General features: G+C 31.8%; 3 protein-coding genes across 3 annotated transcripts in view; 1 reads left to right on the top strand and 2 right to left on the bottom strand.

Annotated features, from left to right (window-relative positions):
• Positions 1 to 12,855, top strand: part of LOC134697367 (uncharacterized) — a 48,989-nt gene extending 36,134 nt beyond the window's left edge. Inside the window, exons 4-10 of the mRNA XM_063559600.1 lie at positions 4,139 to 4,267; positions 5,030 to 5,191; positions 6,387 to 6,502; positions 7,010 to 7,124; positions 9,263 to 9,588; positions 10,958 to 11,029; positions 12,410 to 12,855. Of these exons, the coding sequence (XP_063415670.1) occupies positions 4,139 to 4,267; positions 5,030 to 5,191; positions 6,387 to 6,502; positions 7,010 to 7,124; positions 9,263 to 9,588; positions 10,958 to 11,029; positions 12,410 to 12,700 (1,211 nt within the window). The 3' untranslated portion in view covers positions 12,701 to 12,855. The remainder of the gene's footprint in view (positions 1 to 4,138; positions 4,268 to 5,029; positions 5,192 to 6,386; positions 6,503 to 7,009; positions 7,125 to 9,262; positions 9,589 to 10,957; positions 11,030 to 12,409) is intronic.
• On the bottom strand, positions 41 to 1,600 carry LOC134697369 (D(2) dopamine receptor-like). Its single transcript, XM_063559601.1, has one exon. The coding sequence runs from the start codon at positions 1,538 to 1,540 to the stop codon at positions 152 to 154; it is 1,389 nt and encodes a 462-aa protein (XP_063415671.1). The 5' UTR covers positions 1,541 to 1,600; the 3' UTR covers positions 41 to 151.
• A 113-nt stretch (positions 12,856 to 12,968) lies between the features above and the next one.
• On the bottom strand, positions 12,969 to 21,935 carry LOC134697366 (uncharacterized). Its single transcript, XM_063559599.1, has 9 exons — positions 21,773 to 21,935; positions 21,297 to 21,465; positions 19,146 to 19,249; positions 18,296 to 18,409; positions 17,110 to 17,286; positions 16,325 to 16,437; positions 15,489 to 15,591; positions 14,694 to 14,711; positions 12,969 to 13,238 (listed from the first exon to the last, which is right to left on the bottom strand). Exons 1-9 carry the CDS (start codon positions 21,828 to 21,830, stop codon positions 13,003 to 13,005), a joined length of 1,092 nt encoding a protein of 363 aa, XP_063415669.1. The 5' UTR covers positions 21,831 to 21,935; the 3' UTR covers positions 12,969 to 13,002.
• Between the last annotated feature and the right edge of the window lie 599 nt (positions 21,936 to 22,534).

The following is a 22,534-nucleotide window of genomic DNA, read 5'->3' as shown; positions in this document are numbered from 1 at the left end:
GTTATCACGAAATTTTTTAGCAAATCATGAATTTATTGATATCTACATATAAATGTTATACAACATAGATCATTATGTTGCAGTTAGTTAATAAGGATGATTTTAAAGAACTAAGAGTCAGATATTATCCCAAAAATAACACATTCATTTTTCACATCGTGCCGCAGCATCGTTTAAAAAGCTTTTTTGCTGCATTACGAAATTCAATATCCATAAAAGCATAAATCAGCGGGTTTGATATATTGTTTATGATGAATGTTCGATACAACCAAATCACTATATTGACCTGTGAACTTGATAGTTTTTCCCAGAAGTCTGGATAGAATCCTTCCAAGGTTAAAATAGTTGAAACAGGAATGAAGCATATAAGAAATACTGTTGTAACTATCATAAACATGAAAGAGAATTTGTTCATTAGACGTCTGCTCCGCTTCCGTTTGCGGTGTTTCTTCTTTGATGGTTTTGATATAGTTGTTGAATAGGTTTTTGTAGTTGAAAGAGAGTCTGAAGATACGTCTGACATTGGGCACGTGATTTGAAGCGAGTCAATAGATTGGTCGTCTGTCATAACTCCATTATCAACTGTTCGGAAGTCTACCGTCATCGATTTATTTTTAATCTTTTGAAATCTGACCAGGTCTACATCAGGGAACGCAATGTTCTGTAAACCTTTCGTCTTCAGATTTTTGTCGGATATCATGTCGTGTAACGACGATTTTCTGACATGGACTTTGTTAGTATCCCCAAATGTTTGGAACGTAAGATTGTTACCCATCTCACTGTTTTCCGATTGTGAACGATCCTCATAGGATTCTTCACTTTTGCTCGGTTTGGAAGTTGTTGGCGTTGAATCTTTTGGATAATGTGTTTGTGTATGCTTGAACTGATGTGTTTTAAAGTGATGGTAAATCGCATATCCAATCTTCCCATATAAAAATATGAAAGATAAATACACAAGGAAAATAAACGAAGACACAACAATGCCGTAAAGGGCGCCAAATATTTTGTTACCGTATTTTAACTTACTACAGTGCGATGTTATCACATGTCCATTGTTCTTGAAATGTACAATTCCGTATGTTAAACAGAGCGGTATAGTAAAGCATACTGCACACAGTAAACATATAAAAATCATAATGCGCCTACATCGTAAACTCAAAGTACGCTTCCGACATATTTTCAAGTATCTTTGAACTGCAATGCAAAGCAATAAGAAAATAGACATATAGGTTGTATTTCCCATGAAATAGTACACTATCTTACATAGCGCTACATTTGTAAAGTTTTCTTGGTGGTAGTTCCAAACTATTCCAAGCGAGGAGCTTACAACGCATGCTATAAGGTCTGCTAGTGCTAGTACTGGTATGAAATATCTCTCTTCGGATGCCTTGGTTATATGAAATTTGTAAACTAGAATAACTATAGTGTTTCCAACTAGACCTATTATAATGTACAGCGACAGCGTCACAAAATCTGGGATCGTATCTCTTTGCCAGTCGAAGATATCTGAGACCGGAATGGCTGTCGAATTATGTGACATGTTGAGTCGATATACGTGTTTTAGTTATAATATAGAAAGAGAATTAACATTTCATATATAAACAACATGTACAGTATCAACGATATGATAATTTTATAGGTGCCTATGGGATAGTGTAAAATCAATTAATTGATACCGGGAAGTCGAATGTAACTAAAATAAACAAGTGTTTCAAGAGATGAGTATACATCAAACCTTAACGTGTTATGAGTTCTACTCAAGAGTTATAGCTTTGTCTGATAAGTTCTCTGATAATATTTAGACTAATTATCCCTGATTATCCCTCTAAATACCCCTTATTTCCTGATACGATATGAGGCATAATATACGCTTTGTTTATTTTTTTTTAAATATTTCTTTACATACAGGAAAGAATACATAACTGAAATAGGAAAAGTAAACCTCAACATTTTATGAAAGGTTTTCCGGCAATGAACGAGATTACTAGTACACACCCTCGACTTCGCAAGTCCGTGACTGAATCCTGTGTCTTATTTTTGCCTAAATTTGACATATGATAAATGCATGCTGATTGTATTGTGCACAGTTTTCTTTGCTTTCAAAATCTGTCCCGGACGGTGGTTTTCCTACTACAATAGTTAACAAGCAACTAAATTCAAGTTTATCAAATTTAATTAAAGTATTGAGATGGGGAAAAACAGACTATAGTGTAAAATAGTGTAAAATAGTGTGACGTAGTGTACTATGTCTAAACATAGTGTACTATAGTATAACATCGATATAAATAAACTCATCATAGACACCAGTACTAAATTGTATATATACGCCAGACGCGCGTTTTGTCTACAAAAGACTCATCAGTGACGCTCGAATCCAAAAAAGTAAAAAAGCCAAATAAAGTACGAAGTTGAAGAGCAAAACGTTTTGCCAAATACAGCTAAGGTAATCTATGCCTGAGGTAGAAAAGCCTTAGTATTTAAAAAAAATCTAAATTTTGTAAACAGTTGATTTAAAACATCTCTAGAGGGTCTGGAAAAGTTCCATGCAGTCCTGATAGACGAGGGATTTTTAAAGTATAAATTAAAAAGGTATGGAATGATGCAATTTTAAACAATACCGTTGTTCTATATCATATATGTAAGTAGTACAAATAATTATGACGTCTAGGAAGGCTTTTTAAATTTTTGATTTGGCGCTTTCGTCGATGTAAGACGTTAAAGAAAAAAAATATAGCATAACTATTTGGACCTATATGTAGGAGTATGAAGTACAGTGCGATGGTGACGCTTAGGTTCAATTGTCATGCTATCATGCGATGGTCTACACCGAAGTGCGTTGGTCCATACGCGGATGTGCGAAGTTCTATTTGACGCATGGTTAATAGTTTAAAATCTAGATATGCAATTATCATTAGAAGAAGATTTCCAAAACAATAGTACATTGATATAAATATAAATTTACATTTATTATTTCTATGTCTATCCTCATCTAGAGTTGCATACGTAATGAGAGATCTTCCTCTTTGACATAATTCTGCTATTTGCATTTAATGAAGGCCTCTGACCCGCGATGGTACTCCGAACCTCTATTGTCACGCTGTTGTGTGATGATGTGACGCTGAAGTATGATGGTGTCATTGTGAAGCTATATTTTTTGTTGATGACTTCCCTGAAGTGCAATTGATTTCGTAAATCATAATGCCAATGTTTTGTTTCATATTTGAATTTGTTGAAGAAATAAATGTTCAGTTTTTTTTATTTTATGTAAAACATGGATAGTTTAACCTTTTGATTTAAAACAGTCATTGAATATCCAGTCCTCATTGACTGTAACAGTTGCAGTGTATATTTTACTTTGTAGAAAGCAAATAGTAGTCAAACAGTCGTTCAGAACTTGACACTTAATTTTGTTTAAGGAGTACTAATTCCAATGATTATAATTGAAGTGTAGTAGTTGTTTGAATTGAATTGAATTTGTCACAACGAAACAAATTACTAGTAAGCAAAAATTGCATACGGCTCTACTGAAAAATAACAATTGAATGTTTTGTATGCATATACATGTAGCAACTTATACAAATTCTACCTCTAATAATTATTGAACATCTGTTATTATAAACTAGCCATAACGCGTCTTATAGACCATCGTACATCAGCGAAATGACTATCATACATCAGCGAAATGACTATCGTACATCAGCGAAATGACTATCGTACATCAGCGAAATGACTATCGTACATCAGCGAAATGACTATCGTACATCAGCGAAATGACTATCGTACATCAGCGAAATGACCATCGTACATCAGCGAAATGACTATCGTACATCAGCGAAATGACTATCGTACATCAGCGAAATGACTATCGTACATCAGCGAAATGACTATCGTACATCAGCGAAATGACCATCGTACATCAGCGAAATGACTATCGTACATCAGCGAAATGACTATCGTACATCAGCGAAATGACTATCGTACATCAGCGAAATGATCATCACACATCAGTGAAAGGATCATCGCACTTCGGCGCATACCATCGCACTTCAGCATCCTAATCACACCCGAGTCCTAAATATATACGGTGATTTATATTTTTTTTCTAAATTCTATATAGTTGCACACTTTCTTTTAACAGACATCGATAGTACATCTTTAGTTAGGGTAGTTGTGATCAACAATGTCACAGGAACCCTCACACCAAGTCAAGCATGCGCATTAACCAGTTCACAACCGGTGGGTACACAGGAATTACTAGTTCGTTCAGGTATGGTTAACACAAAGGTTTAAATATTGACAAAACAAAGTTAATATAATGGGAGAAGCTGATTTAGAATATCTTAGTAACAAAAAGGGTCATATTTTTATTCTTGGTTATAAAGTTCTTTCTTTTCGGTAAAATGAGGCTTTACTGTTTAACTAAATTAAAAAAAAGCACCGAAAAAGGAAAAGACGAAAGCAGCACTATATAAATCTCAAGCGTCCGAAACGTATTGTTTTATTTCAAACATGTAATCCTGTGATCATTGTTGGCATCATTTTTGTACCAATATTTTGAGTACAAATCAAGTACTGGAAAATGCATGTACCTAAATATTACAATATTTTGAAAGTAAAGAAATAGTACTAAATATTACAAGTAAATTTCCAGTACTACAGATTTTAAGTACATAAATGATCATAAATAGTACCTATGCAAAAGTAGATGTGTAGCCAAAGATGTATTACGACCGAAACTGTTAAAGAGCAGTGACTATTTGACGAAGTCAGTGACAATTGTTAATAATGTTTCGAATGTGAACTTAATAATTTTGGGGCCCTTTATAGCTTAATTGTCCAGTGTGAGTCAAGGCTCCGTGTTGAAGGCCGTACATTGAACTATAATGGTTTACTTTTTTAAATTGTTATTGGGATGAAGAGTTGTCTCATTGGCACTCACACCACATCTTCCTATATCTATTAATATATTAACACTAATAAACCTTTATTGATATATAACGCAGTTTTATAACAAAGTATTTAATTTTAGATTCTGTCTCTCCGTCAGCTATAAGCTGTCCAGCATCTATCCAGTATTATCTAAGTGCCACCATTCAGTCCTGTGGGTGTGTTGAGAACTTCATTGATGGGGCTGCTAAAGCTACACAGCATACATACACCTATGCATCGTGTGTCACTTCAAAGTACACGTGTAAGTTATATGAGAGAGTGTGTCTGGGTGTTAATTAACTAACCCTTAGTGTCCAAGTCTTGACGTCTACAGTATTATGCAGTAACGGATGTTTTGTGTTTATACGGATTATTGCTGTTTTATCCATACAAATATTTAAAATTCATGTGCACTTAATTCGTATTCGATTTAGACAGGAAAATGACGAGTTTTAGGGGTGTTTTTTTTCACAGAGTATTAGGAAGTTGTTGCATATTTTCACGTTTATATTCCAAGTAATTATACCTTAGTTTTTCTTCCCGAAACCATTTATTTATAAAATGTGGTGTTTTCAAAAGTTTGTTGTTGATTTGATTATACCAGGAGAGATGAAATTAGAAATTTCAGAGCCCGGGATGTATGATTACTTGAAAAGTAAATAAAAACAATAGCCGAAAATCTATTTAGTCCCCTTGACTATTAAAGGTTTAATTTAGCACTAAAAATGTCTGTAACAGTTGTTTTTCAAGTACATAAATTATTAAAGTTTCAGAATTTACGAATACACAAAGTCAATGATTGTTTGGTTCATTTGTGTCTCCTACTGCTACATGTACATGGACTAATTTAAATAGTTAACTTGAAAATAGCAGTTTCCCTCAAAATAAAAACGGCCAACATTGAAAACGTATAATATGAAGTCAGTACGCACACCACGTCAATTTGGAATAAAAATCATCAGAAATCTTGAGATTAAACGTTTAGGAGAGACAAAAATGTGAAATGCTTTGTAATCATAGAAGCCAAAAATAGGTATTTAATTTGGAAGATGAAATATAGAGCACAAAGGAACAGTGCTTTAAATTGTTTTGTCAACCGTAAACTTACTGAAGGTCAAATTATGAAACAGACGTACATCTACCTCACAGTAAGATTAAGACGCTCACGATATGTATAGATAGTGTTGCCTTATTTATTCATCGATAAATGCTAAATTTGCCACCAAAAAAAAATTAAGAAAGTCAAAGTTTCAATAAATTAGATTTTTGATAAGTTGTTAACTTACAACATTAAATATTTTTTATTACAAAACAGACAAGCAAAAGCCATTAACTACACCTATGAAGAAAACTTGACATAGAGAAAAGATAAAAAAAATGATGTTCATAAATAAAAATGTCTATGCTGAAAACAATATAATTTAGTGCTTTAAATACACTATATATTTTTTTTATAGCTGGTGGGATATTTGACTGTATGTATTCAGTCACAGAAGAACCATATACTTATCTGACTGTATTTAACAATGATACAACGGTTGATGAATCTGCAACATTTAGATATTTATGCTATGTAAGTAATTTTTTTGTTTAACTGAATCTACAAAAAGGCATTTAAATCTCACAAATGCATCAAATAACTGTCAATATATTATTCCCTATAAGACAAACATCTCGTTAAGCTATGACAAAAGGCAATCAAAATTATTAGTTGAGTTAAAAAAAAAGAAATAAAAGACGATTATAAATTTTACAATTGCTATTTTCATTTTTTTTTGATAGTGTGTGAAAATTAAATGTAATTTTTTTCAAGATTGATAAGAACGAAATACGATAGCTACTTTAACACACAACTTTACCGATTTTGGCATGACACCCGGCTAGAAAACAGTATTCAGACTGCGGTGAACCATTTATTGAACAAATAAAGGAACAATTAAAAACCCTGACAACTCTAAGACTTAGTAATTCTGCTTCAAACCCCTTCTAAAAACACCAAACAACATGTTAAAATCTGGAGGTCATAAACATGAAACAATATTAGCTTGCATACATTCAAATTTAGAAAACTTTATTATAGGTAATTTGGAGTTATGGTCATGTTGTATACTTTACATATCATCCCAAAATCTGTCAACCTCTGCAGACACCAATACTGACGGCAACTGATGGGGTGGCCGTTGTAGCTTCAAATAGTAAGTATAAAATATTAAACATAAATAGACAATAGGCCGTACATTGACCTATAATGGTTTACTTTTTTTAAATTGTTATTTGAATGGACAGTTGTTTCATTGGCACTCACACCACATCTTCCTATATATATCTATCCAATGAACGATATACGTCTTTTATGGCACATTATAGTCACTATGTAACACCGACATTGGCGGTATCATAAAAGAAGGCGCCCATTGCTGCTTCTTATTGGCCAGCTGGACGGGCAAAATAAAACAACTTTACATGAAAATAAGTTCCATGACTTGCTATTGAATTGTATACTTGCTCCAGACCATATGAGTATTTGGTCCGACCATACGCGTACAGTCGGACCGTTTGAGTATAAGTGTACGGTCCAGCTGATGTTTTGGGATCAGTTGGGTTGAATTTAAACAAATATTCATCAAAATTATTATTTTTAGTTATACAAATTGTTATTATTACATGTATATGGATAAAATGATTAAGCGAACAATTGAAATTAAATATGTGTTTATTTGTTTATCCGTGAATCCTATTTTGGTACTCAAGGTGACACTGACTTCCACAAAGAAGTTCATATTTTTTTTTACAGTTACATAATTTGTACATGCACGTTCCTTTGCATTTTTTTTGTAAAGTTCCTAAATATTCTAAAAAGATTGTCCTCCCACTATAAGTTTACTTCCGATAACTTCAATTTCATTCAGCATACTTGGCTTCAGTTTTTGAATTACTGACATGCTGAATACAGGAGATTTACAGATTAAATAAACGTGATTTTCTAAAATAGTTATATTATTTTTTTTTATTTCAATTACAATTGAAATTTTTACATTACTTTGAGATATAAGTTATGTTGATCTGTTATATACATTTGTATCTGATAAACGTGACCAACTTCTTAATATAAGTCAGACCGTACGCGTACTGTCCGACCGTATGCGTATTTTGAAAATGTACGCATACGGTCCAAATACTCATACGGTCGGGAACATACTCTCATTAACCAGATGTTATCTGATTGGACGGTCATAATAGCGTCATATTGTAAGAATTTAGCACCGACACAAACAGACCGCGATCGTTAGGCTAGTAGTTGCAATAGCTTCTAAATGTTACAATGCACTATAATCCATGTGTAACTACAGTTGATGTGGTGATCGTTATTGCTATATTCACAAAAAAAGAAGATGTGGTATGGTTCAGATATCGATGTCACAGTGACACAACTAGACAGAAACCAATTGACTAGCTATTATATTGACTTATAAAACTGACAGAAACTAATACCTCGGTATTGTGACATTAATAAATTATTGCTTATTTGTTGGAATTTTGAGACACAGTGACATATCAGATAGCGACAAATGCCTCAAGGTTCTGCCAAAAACCAACAAACAAGGATGCAAGACAGGAATGCAGGACTACATAAAAAAAACCGGCTCTGCCGAAGTTGTCAATCTTTTCCTTACAACGGGTGATTCACAGTGCACAACAAATGGTTACTTCAGTGTCTCATTAAGTATAAAGTGCCTGAAATCCCCCTTCACGAGGGTCCGTATATATTTGCGTTCATTCGTTTTTCGTTTTAAAATATAAAAAAAACACAAAAAAAACGATATTTTTAGTGTTTTCATTTTTTCGTTTTTGATTTCTTCAAAACCCAAACGGAAAACGGATGTTTTTTTATTTTTCGTTTTTGATTTTTCAAAAACCAAAATGAATATTAAAATTGTTTTTGTTTTACGTTTTTGAATTCTCTAAACAAGAACAGAATAATCGTTTGCATTAAATTTTTGCATTATTTTTGCAATTTGCTCAATTTATTTCTCGTTTTAGGTTCAGCAATAATTTCCATTACTTTTTAACAGCCGTTGATACCCGGTGTAATAACTACTTAATGTAAACAGAATAGACCGCTTGACTTTTGATTTGAACAAAGGTATTATTAACGAATCAAATACTTTCAAGTTTCCTCGTTGATCTTCTTGGCGAATACATCGGTGCGTACGACTGACGAACCAGACCCCTAAAACACACACACACACACAACAAAAACGAAAACCAAAAAGGTAGCTTTATGTACAATGTGTATAAATAACAGCCACACACATTTGTTTTCTTCTTCTAGATATGTCAAATGATGTAGGTAGCCAAATAGCTGTTGGCGTAATACTGAGTCTACTGCTGCTTGTCTTGATTGTGTTGACTATTGTTCTGTTAGTCCTTTTCCTGCTAGGACAAAGGCGGCAAAAAGCAGTCAGAATTATCGAAGAGAAGAAAGTAAAAAAAAGCAAATCAGAATCTAAATCGAAGTCTTCTGATGGAAAAGCTAAACATGACGAAAAGAAGAAACACAAGAAAACGAAAAAGAAGAAGACGGCCAATGAGCAAAAAATAGATCAAAACCAAAATATGAATGTTTCTTTAAGACGAACAGAATCAATGAAAGAACAAGTGAGTATTGTAATAAAGTGTGCTCGATTCACACTTTTCTGTTACCTGGTTAATTTAAGAAATAATTAATGCAAGCTATACTTTATTGGTTGTTTTAACATGGGTAGGCATTATATTCGTGATTATTAAGAAGCATACAGCTTGCACTGCTTTTTCAGAGGGAGGAGTTTTTGAACAGCCAGCATGAACGGTTGTCGTATCTAGGTCAAATAAGTCAATTTCGGAATGCAACACAGTGTTGTCATTGTAAAAGTATTAGTAAAGAAATATGTATCATTTTAGTGTTTGAAAGTGTTTTAATTTAACGAAATACATTAAATGCATACCAATTTGATAAAACTCATTTTTCTGCCGTAGTCAATATACGCTTTTATGTTTTATGTTTATGCGACTGTATACATGCATCAAGCAGTCAGTGTTCTCTTTTGAATTTTTCCAAATTTTGGCTTATGTCATGTATCATAGCTTTTTACAAAATGTATACAGTTAGCGGTTTGCTCATTGTTGAAGGCCGTACAATTCTCTTTTATAGTTTATATAGTTTGCTATTGGATCACTATGCCCGATCTATAGAGGATTCGTAAATGCCATGGGGGATGAGACCTTATCCCCTGTGTAATTTTAATACCTCTTTATCTGTAGGGGTTCAGTAGGGAACCGTATAGCAAATAGCAAATTGATCGCATATATCTACATAACTTCTTCTACATAAAAATAAGCAGTGAAATAAAATAACAAAAAAGAACTCAAAAGATATAACGCATCGAACTAGGAGTACTCACAGTAACTGAAAGCTATTTCAATCATAAATAATAAACAAACCATATTTTCAACAAAAAAAAAAACAATTCGAAGGGATTTAGTGTAAAAACATAATACTAGCAAACGATCTTAGAAAAAATTACTTCGCGCAATACCAAAACATAAGTATCGACTGGAGACGTGGTGTATGTAAGGGTTTTATCGTCATACAATTTTGGAATATTTTTGAAAATCAACACATGAACAGTGCTGTTATTACATAGATATAGGAAGATGTGGTGTGAGTGCCAATGAGACAACTCTCCATCCAAATAACAATTTTTAAAAAAGTAAACCATTATAGGTAATGTGCGGCCTTCGACACGGAGCCTTGGCTCACACCGGTACCGAACAACAAGCTATAAAGGGCCCCACAATTTCTAGTGTAAAACCATTTTTTTGTTTTTCCATTGATAATTGGAATTATCCAAGAAGATTATGAACATTAAAGTAACGCATTACGCCAACTTGTCTAACGGTTTTTCCTTTCTACATGTATATAACGTTCCGTTATGAGAATCAATTAAAATGTATGCATATGATATTGAATAATTTTATTATTTGACAGGCTAAAGAAAAAAAACTAAAATGGACAGATTTTGTTGGTATCAGTGGAAACGTTAATGGTTTTGATAAACCGGTGAGTAATGCATGCAATTATAAACCTTTCAATGCGGTAAATCTAGATATAAATTATGGATATAGTACATTATAACATAAACGGTACCAAGTATTCTGTATATGTCTAAAAGCTTTAGTATAAATGATTAGAAGATGAGTTATTCATTATTAAAAGTGATCCATAAATTTAAACAATTCAAATTCTGAAATCCGTTTAAAAAAGATTAAAGTCATAAGAAACCTCAAATCAAAAAAAATAATGCATATGATTTTTATAACTCAATGGACAGTTTTCATTATAAAACTTATGTACATATACTTTTTTCTGAAGAACATTCTTTAATTTATTCATATTTAGAAGAAGTTTACTTTATTTGAATAGCTTCCTTCCAGCAAGCAATTCCCCCGACATATTTTCCGTATGCAAGGTGACCTCAGTGTGACCAATCTCGTAAAAATCCGGTGACCACAATACGCATGGATGTCCTAAAAATAAACTATTATCTGAATTTACATGTTAAACACGTGCTCAATATCCATGCTTTTTTGTTTATTTTTCGTCAATTGTTGACAAACAGGTGACAATCGTTAAACTTCGGCTTCAAAACACGAACTTTAATTACCTGCCATATTTTCACAACAACACTGACCGATGAAAAAAAATTTGACAATTATACGAAATTTACACGAAAAAAATGAAAAATTCGAGCACAGAAGACTAAGTTTATGATGTGTGTATGCATTGGTTCAAGAATTGGAAGAACATTATTGTTCACCGGTCACTCGTTTCTTATGACTTTAAAAAACAAAAGCGTGGAGGGACAAGCATAATTGTCATACTCAAACAGATCACAATTTCATGTCTTTATAAGTTTTAAAAAACAACTGTTAAGTCTCATTGTTTTTTTTTGTTTTTTTTTACCAAAAAGCATTAAACCAGTACATTTAAATTCTTGAATTCAGTATATAGAAAGCATTACATAATATTTCAATTAAAGTGCAAAATACAGTTTTGTAGCTATACGCGTAGATTTTTGTGTGATTGTATCTGGTGCGTCCGAATCACTTTTCTAAATTTACTGTGATCATGAACGCTCCGAGTCTCCCCCCAGAAAAAAAATGATTAGAAAAATAAAGGTGTATAAATATTCGCATTTAACAAATTTGCTAAAAGTTACATGGCTTTTTCAAATCACACAAAAATGGTGAGGTAGAGTATTCTTAGCAAAGATAAAAAATAATATGTTAAAAAAAGTGGATAATAAAAATACCGAAATCCGGGGGAAATTCCAAACGAAAAATCCCTTAGCAAAACGGCAAAATCAAAAACCCAAACACTTCAAAGAATGGAAAACAGCTGTCATATTCCTGACTTATATAGATCAATGTACATTTTAAGCAATGGCAGGTGAGATGGGAACAACACAAGGATCCTGATTGGGCTAAATCTATAAGTTATGAAGATTCAGAGACAGCGAGAAGCACTGATTCTATTACTAGTACAAGTAAGATAATATGGGTGACTCCAGAGAAAGAAGAACTGGAAACAGCTACATCATTATGGGAAAGGGTATACCGATTGTGGTATGAACCTAGGAAAACTATTCCGGATAATAAATTCCAAGAAATGCAGAAATTGACAAAACTTTCGACGCCTAAACATGTCAGATTCAAAGGAAATGATAAATGATTTATTTTTATGTTAACGAATATTCCAAACACCATATTAGTTCTGATCTTACCAATGTAGCAACAGCTTGGTTTCTACAGTTGTCTTATCGTAATGTTGTTTGTTTGTTTGTTTTAATTTATTTACCTTTTTACGTTTACTATTTATATGATGAATATTTGCATACAATTAATTATGTTTTTCTTACTCTTTGTTTGGTTTTGAAAGAACAAATAAAAAAAATTACAATTTTATTCTTGTATTTTAAAAAAAATCCTTACAATTTTAATTTTAATCACAATCAAGTCTTATTAACATATACATCATTGAACAGATTCAGTGTCTTGTGTTTTTGTTGCAACGTCATCAAATCTATAATCCTCATTGGTTTTACGTTTTTTACAATTAAGACCAAGTCTTTTACGCTGCCAATGTAAGACGAAAATTATGACACAGGTTACACTAATAAATACAACCAATACAATCACTACAATCACGCCAGAACTTAAGTTACTTTCCATCTTTTTATCTGTTGTGACAGTACTGATATCTTTAGTAGCTGAAAAAGATAATGCGAGATAAACTTTATCAAGGACAATAAAAACCTCAGTCGGAAAAGCAGTACTTTATATAGGCAAATAAATAAAGAAATCAAATTGAATACCAGTAAAGTTTATGAAATTCTTTACAAAATGTAATGCAGTTTTCTAAAAGCAAAATATGAAGTTGCTGAATGACACAAGACATAAGCCGTCATATATTTAGAAGACATAAACACATAAAACTAACATGTAAATAAAGAAATAAGAAAAAGTATTTCAATACAAATACAAGAAAATACATACATCAAAGCATTTACGTTTCATCAATGAAATGAGGATAAAACATTTTATAGAAAAAAAAGTAATTGAACATTGACAAAAGAGGTAATTGACAGGTGTTAGTAAATGAATGCTGAGTATGATTGCTCTAAAAGCATAACAAGATATATATTGACAAAGACGTGGTACTGAATTACAAAACCTTGATGGATTTGCCAGCAACCCAATATAGGCTTAATTAATTAAGGCCAATTCATAAATCAGCCACCAATAATATGGTTTAGCAAATTGATAAGTTGGTATTATTTTTGTAAATACGTTTTTCTTTATTCGAAGGTTTTGGTGGATTGTAAAACTGTAAAGACAACTAGTTTATATCTGTTTTAAGCATTTTATGTCTAGGTACATCAACTTATTCTACATCTATGTTTATAGAAGCATTAGTACTTTCAACGTGATCTCGAAATATAAATTTGTAAATTGATTACAAAAGCAGAGTGGTGTTAGAGGTGAAACCAGCACTATATTATTAAATAATACAGATAAAAAGGAAAAAAGAAATTCATTTACAGTACTAATTATATTAGACTGAGTTGTTAAGTTCTATGCAAAATTTTGCAATTGTTTGTACTTATAAAGATTTTTTTTCAAAAAAAGATAGTTAAACCTAATGAAGTCAGTACTGTACTACATTGTATGTTATGCTAAAGTTCACGACTGTGAAAACGTAAATTTCAGTTTAAAACAAATGTCTCTTTAAAACGATGATTAACAGATTAAACAATGTTTATGCTTAGTCAGTTTTTATATAATGTCACAGTTAATGAAGCTTGAAATAGAGTATAAATAAATGATATTGACTTTCACATTAACAATGAGTATCCAGTTATACAGGTAGTCATACTTTTATCAACACATAAATCTTACTTTGAACATATAGAATGTCATTGAATATCAGTTTTCAATTTCACCATTAATTAGATTTGAACCCCTTTGACTCATGGATTAGTTACATTTGATTTGTAACATTTATAAAACCTTCAATTGGAAAAATCTGTTTTTATTTGACAGCTACTGTTGAGTTTTATTTAAAAGAAACGCGCGTCTGACATACACAACTATAACCCTGTGGTATTTTTGGTGAAATTTGACATAAATTTTATGAATTAATTGACACAAATATTTGTACTTACTGTCTTCAAAGCATTTATCTAACAAACAAATAATGAACAATAAACAATTGTATTATAACTAGTAAGAAGCGGAAACTGTACAGTTATCCGAAGTTATTGAAGATGTGCTATTTTGTTTCGAACTAAAGAAAAGATGACCGAGTTTACATTGCAAGAGATGAATAAAAAGTGGACGCATTTTTTAGTATGGTACCTTTTATAGTTTTTTCTTCTGATTTCTTTCTTTGAATGCCATATAAATAAAAGTTTCAGAAGTATGTAACAATGGTTCCTCCTTTTTTGTGGAATAACATAAACGGTACCAATTTTTGTTCACCAGATGCAGATTCCGACAATAAATGTCTCTTAATTGAAGCTCTAGGCCAAACTAATTCTTACATTCGTAAAGGTAGGTTTTAGATAATCATGGCGTATAAAATCCGAAAGCTACGTGCTTAATCACTGGTTACGTGTATGGTATTTCTTTAACGTCTAATTAAATGTAAATGTGAGGTTCATTGCAAATGATTATATTAAAAAAATATTGTTGATAACATGGTTCATAGAAAAAATAAGCAGTTAGCAATTATTTTCCTTTTTGTGAGGATTGTTAGGTTTCCTGCCGAAGGTCGGTGGTTCTATCTTGACACTCCAGTTTTCTCCAAAACAAGTTCGACCGTCATGGCATAGTTCATAGAGTAATGTAAGTGGCGTTAAAATCAATAAATAATCACTCAATATCTTTATATATAATGCCTGGCGAAAAGGACAAAATAGAGATGATCAGAGATATTTTAAAGACAAAACAAAACTTACCAAATACATCTTGTAATTGAAAACTGAGAATTGTATTATCAGCTAAACTACAAAGATCAGAATGAATGGACATACTAACAACACCGCCAGCTTGTGAAACATTCTGTAAAATATGTTAAACTATAATACTTTAAGGATGTACTTAGGTCAGGTTTTCGAATTTGTGTCAAATGTTCGGACTCTTTTCCCCCATTACACTCTTTATTTTTTCATACAAGATTATATACCTCATGAAAGGTCATTTACCAAAATTGAAGAAGATTCTAAAGTTTCTTTTTTTTTTGTGTTAAGACCAAATGATACCAATGCAAATATAAGGTAAAAGTCCGAGTCAGTCTTTTCCCGCGATATTTAAATCTCAAATATTTCGAAAAGGAGGTCCATGAACTTTCAATATTTTTCAGCTTATTTTTATCCTTGATTGATGTTCTACCAGCTTATAGTATACATTTTAACTTCTTAATTTCACCTAACCTCACCTAAGTACATCCTTAAACATTTTTTAATAAATATCACATACAGTCATCTACATTAACGGCAATTACATGTACAATTTGTGATTTTTAAATGGCTACTTACCTCAAAAGCAGAAGACTTTTTTTTCTTTCTTGCTATTCATGTAGGACATAACAGAACATTCATTTGTTTTATAGTATTCATTGAGGTAAGTAATGTTTAATGTTGTGCGACGACATCTAATTTTTGTACACCACAATCCATCTTTTAACTTTTATCATGTTTTAAAAAATTGATAGGCCCTTATATGTTTCATATCATTACGAATTTGAATAAGGTATAAGTAATGGTTAGTATATATCCGTTACTTCAAAACTTACCATACAGAAAAATCCAAAAGGTGAAAACTTGTAAAGGTTCGCATTGTCTGTCCATGCATATAAATGGCTTCCACTATCTTCGACATAATGAACACAAGTAAAAGTTGTATTTCCTAAGAAACAATTATATATCAAATATTGTAAATGAAATCATTAAACAGGTCAGACCTTTGATAAATATGTAGAATTTCAGCTTGATTTATCCACTAAACGGAATCTTTAAATATCATCAAAAAACATATTTCAAACTGTTACTTAATTAAAATAAAACAAAGTTGGAATATATGCCCAATTAAAATTTAACATTGCGTAAACTGCAATAAAATTGTTAACAACGTGGTACATGTATACGCACTGTATTGAATTGAGCATCACTGATGAGTCATATGTAGACGAAACGCGCGTCTGGCGTACTAAATTATAATCCTGGTACCTTTGATAACTACAACTCTCAAGACAACATTTGATTTAAAAGCCATTGTTAGATATTAATACTGCACTAAATAAAATTGAGAAAGGAAATGGTAAATCTTTCAAAGCGACAACAACCCGACCATAGAGCAGGCAACAGCCGAAGGCCACCAATGGGTCTTCAATGTAGTGTAGGTGTTCTTCAGCTGGCCCCTAAAATATATATGCTAAAATGTGTCTAAATGTTTTCTCTATGGCATAATATATTAAGGTTATATATGAAATTTTATTTTTTAAACAAAGAAACCATTATCATATGTTTTTGTACCAATCAATATACTAATAATTCGTTTTAATATTTAGATAGTATTTACCAAACATATTTGAACAGTTTTCGTCAATATTCAACTTAAAATGAGTTGACTTTTTACAAGAATCAAAGTATCCATCACTGCATATTCCATTTTCTGTACTGTCTTGCGTTATGTTACCATAGTAACCTTGAATAATCTGAGGGCACATTGACCCTAACGATCTTTGCATCAACGAAACTGAAAAAGAAGAAAAAATTAAGATTGGAAATGAGGAATGATTCAAAGCACATGCACACTCATATTTAACAATCTGCAATAACACGTGCATATACATGTGTATTTGATGAAGTTTAATCAAGATAAAATATATATGCGTCCGTAGTAGAGTTATGTTTGACTGGAATTTATTCTTCGTTGTCTTACTTTGATCTTAAAGAAGTATTTTCATTTTTGTCTCACCTTGACGGAGTCAGAACGCGAGACATAGGTATGCTGTTTCCGGCGTCGGCGATGGCGTCAACAATGTTTTAGTTTGTGTTTAGGTCCAGTTTATGGTAAACCACAAGTGGTAGATTAATCATATTTGGTATGCAGTTGTATAAGCATTGGCACATCTCATTTCTATGGATATTATTTAGCGTAAACACATACAGTCATGGTCTATTGACTTTGAAAACATTTTCTAATTTTACATGTATTAGTTTGTGATTAGGTCAGTTTACGGGGAACCACAAGTGGTAGACCAATGATATTTGGTATGCAGTTGTTTAAGTATTGGCACATGTCATATCTATGGAAATTAATGACTTTAAACTTTTCTTAGTTTACATGCATTAGTTTGTGTGATTAGATCAGTTTAAAATGAACTTCTAATGGTAAGTCAATGTTATTTGGTATGCAAATTTAATTGCATTTGCAAGTATCGTTTGCATGGAGATAGAATAGCCCCACCCTCTTCATGGTTCATTTACTTTGAAACTTTTACACAGTTTACAAGTTAATGTTTGTGTTTAGGTTTGGCAACGACTTATAATAAGTCAATGGTATTAGGTATTTTGGTATTAGCATTGGCACATCTCATTTACATGGAGATTGTTTAGCCATGTAACTCAGTTATGGATCATTGTATATTTGCCAAAACTTGTGTAAGATGTTTTAAAAAGTATTGCTATTTTATCAACATTTGCATAATCAAAATAACAAAAAGGCGAGACATATCTCTGTGATAACAGTTTATCATACTTACCATTTCGCACCAGTAATATTTCATTTGCCAAACCTGGAACACAGACTTCGTCTAAAGTACTAGTATTTATCTTGCCATGTCCTTTCATAAATTCGTTCAAATAATTGTCGAAATCTATTAAAAGACATTGTTCAATTTATGTTTTGTCCTCAAATACAGCCATACGTATATTAACTTTAAACAAATCCTAGATTTTAGTGGTGACAAATGGCCAAAATCTTTAGTTATAACATGTATAATCACCATAAAAATGGCTTAATTATATCATTCTTTACTTTATCGATAAGAATTCAAAGAGAAGATTGCTTTCACTTTTTGTTATTCTGGTCTAACAAGATGCGTATGATGTGATGCTAAGATTGTTTTCACTATAATGATTAAATTTTTGTTAAATTTGCATTTTTGAAAAAATTGTGTTGAATTATTCTTTTTTGAAATAAGAAATACTTGACATTTCACATTGTATTTCATTTCATATACAATAATAACCATCACTGGAAAATAATTAGGCAAATTTTGTTCTTTTGTTCTTGTGTACAAGCTTTAGTAACCATGTAACTTCATGTTTTCAAGTATTCTTCATATATTCTAACACTAAAAAGAACCCCGAAAAAGAAGCAACAAAAAATGGTGATTTGAAACTTCTCAGATATATATTTATGACTTAAAAAACTGCAATCAAATGTGAGATAGATTTCCCTCCACTTTTAAATTCAAAAGAATTTCTCTTTGTCTTTTTTCGTTTAGCCGGATTTTACGTACTATGCCTAAATGATATGAAACCTTATCAAGCTTTTAATTTTTCTTTTCTTTATATTAATTTCTCCTTTCCTCCTGAATATTGCCTCACCTGTTCGTATGTAATATTGAAAAACAGAATCTGACTGTTGTGCCATTTCCAAACACATGTACATATGTACCTCATGTCCAAATACTTTAAAAACCTGTGCAGACCTGCAAAATAGGGAACATGTTTTTAATATTGTTTCATCACCAATAAGCCTGTAATATAATCAATTATTGTTTGATATAACGTCAGCACGGACTCGGCAAGCTAGATGTTTACAAAGACAATAGAAATATTATATAATATATTTTCATTGTCTCCGTGATTTTTTCTGGTAATTAAGAATTGAAAACAATTCATTAAAGTTTAATAATTTTCCAGGATATGTCGATTGATTCAAAAGAATAAATACTTTCCGTTGGATGTTATACCGGGAACCATGCTAATTTCATACGAACCTTAAATTTAAAACTAGTTATAAAAATGTATTAAAAAACGTAATGGGAAATAAAGGAAACAGTAGTATACCGCTGTTCAAAACTCATAAATCCATGGACAAAAACAAAATCGGGATAACAAACTAAAACCGAGGGAAACGCATTAATTCTAAGAGGAGAACAACAATACAACACTAAAATGTAACATACACAGAAACGGACCAAGCATCAGATAAAATCCTACGAGAATAACAAATATAACATCAAAACCAAATACATGCATTTGGGATAGACAAGTACCGTCACACGTCTTATCGCAATGTGAATTTACACTCAAAAATAAGAGAAAACAAACGACGCAACGTGAAAATGTAACACACACAGAAACGAACAATAATATAACAATGGCCATCTTCCTGACTTGGTACAGGACATCTTTATAGGAAAAAATGGTGGGTTGAACCTGGTTTTGTGGCATGCCAAACCTCGCACTTTAATGACAATGTTAAAAATAACATTGAAATGACAACATAATATAACATGACTACAATACAATTAAATAAGGAGAACATATTAGACAAAGAAACCAATGATTAATAGATAACAAAAAGCATCAGGTCAAAAATCCAATACGCCACAAACGCGCCACGTCCAGACAAGACTCACCAGTGACACCCAGATATAGAAGATGGAAAGTGTAAAAAAGTACACAGTTGTACAGCACTGAAGATGAAAAGTTGAAAAAAGTTATGTCAAATACGGCTATGTTTTTATGCTTGGGATAAGAGTTGTTTAACATATATTTAAAATCTTTATAAATGATCCTGTGCTCTCATTAGTAATACGAGATAAAAAAATCTATAACGGGAACATTTGTTTTGCATGGCGTGTTGTATAAAAATATTAAGGAAACAGTACTAAGTTCCTATGTTAATGTATCTTCATAATTGACATGGGAAAAACTGTACATTCAATTATGTAATAAGATTGGTTCGATCAATGACGATGACATAGATATGCGGTTTAAGATAATGAGACAACAACCGAAAACCTACAGTGCTTCAAAAAACGTATGGAGTACTACTTACAGCCGACCACCCTACAAGGTTTCTACATAATGTGCCAATCTCTAATGTATTGAAGAAGTGACGAATAACTCCAAACATAAATAAAGGCAACAGTAGTAGACCGGTGTTTGTAAGTCATCAATCGATTGAAAGTAAACAAATCCGAGTTACAAACTAAAACTGAGGGAATCTCGTCAACAAAATATATGAGGAAAACAACGGAGGAACAGAAGAACTGAAGTGCAACAAATACACCAATTCGACATATATAGAAACGAACTATTTGATCACAACTGTCATATTCCTGACTTTGTACGAGATATTTGAAAAAGAAATGGTTGGCTGAAACTAGTAAGATGGGTAGCCGAACCTCCCATTTATATGACAATGTAAATAATAACAAGAACAGTCAGGCAAGAGAAATACACAAACGAATAATATAATAGATCATGTCGACATGTGAAACATAGAATAACAACAAACATATAATATTTTTATACGACAGTACCAAATAATACAGCAAAAAGAATAATGCACAGTGCGTCACACAAATGTATGTTTGAATGTAATAATTCTTTGAATATAACTGTCTTACATTTTCAGCGTAAAATGAGTTGTGATGTCAAGAAAATAAGATGTAACTGACGGTGATAAAATCTAGCACAAGTCTGGAAGACATTATATTGAAAGCGTATAATGAATATACTCACTTTAATATATAGAACGTAGAATTTCTTTCAACACAATTAAGATGTAACGTCTTCATATTTGGTATAGATGTGTTATATCCAGAGATAGAGGAAGACCCAAAAACCATTGGGCCATTATATAGACTTATCCAAACTCCTCGCAATTCATCTGGAAAGCTGCAAACGCCATCTAAAAAAGAGTGTGTTAACAAGCTTGATTAAATTTGTTTGGCCAGAGTCTTTGTTTGACCCGTCAATATAGTTGTTCACCATAAAGTATGCCAGTACGTGAAACAAGGCGTTTTATAATGATTAACATTAGTATCAAAGCGTTAACTTGTATTTGCATTCGTATGCACTTAGTGAATAAATAGATGAAAAATCAAATCCCCCTCCCACTCTGAAAAACAGAATACATTAATTGGAGGTTAACAAGGCAATGCAAAACAGTAATCGGTAAGGTAAACGACATAAACATGTGTCAATTGTTAACTTACCACAGTATTGTATACTTGTCAAAAGAAGATACGTGCCAAAAATATCAGTTATATCCATGGCAACTTTTACATGGGAAACACACACACAAACGTTCAATAATGATTTCGTAATAACTGCTTTTTATGAATGACCTCATCATAATTGTATAACAAAAGAATTTAAAATTTCGTTTAATTTCATGTAGGATGAATCAGATTTAAATTTCAACATATACCCTGTGATGCTCAATTGATTTCAAACAGTAAACAACTGTTAATTATCTACATCGCTTATAAATATGTTCATTGTATTTTTATATAGGGTATACACACATGCAAATTAAATGTTAACAAATTCAAAAAGTGTAATGAAGATGCTAATCTTCAATGATGTGTTTTTGGTAGATGTGATTGAAATTAAAACCTCTAATTATTTGGATAACATTTATAAGACCTGTATTTAAGTTTATATCAAATTTGTTAAGGGTTTCAATCTTTTTTAATATGATAATAGTTCACAATAACATAAAAATGGACTGTAGGTAATAATTTTATCATTATATTCATAATAAATACAAATATAATTCATTGATGTGAATGTTTAAAAACATTTAAACACCGACGATGACAAGACACACACACGCGAAATGTCTGTTATATTGTTGTTGTTGTTATTGGTTTTGGAAGGCGTCTTACTCATGTAGTAATTGCACCTTAAATTCATATAACATAAATATTATGTATATATACTTTCAGTCTTTAATTTATGTTTAGTATTACGTT

The sequence above is a fragment of the Mytilus trossulus genome, chromosome 14 (assembly GCF_036588685.1).
Source record: "Mytilus trossulus isolate FHL-02 chromosome 14, PNRI_Mtr1.1.1.hap1, whole genome shotgun sequence".
Classification (NCBI taxonomy): Eukaryota; Metazoa; Mollusca; class Bivalvia; order Mytilida; family Mytilidae; genus Mytilus; species Mytilus trossulus.
Note: the sequence above shows the minus strand (reverse complement) of the source record. Positions and strands in the feature narration are given on the sequence as shown.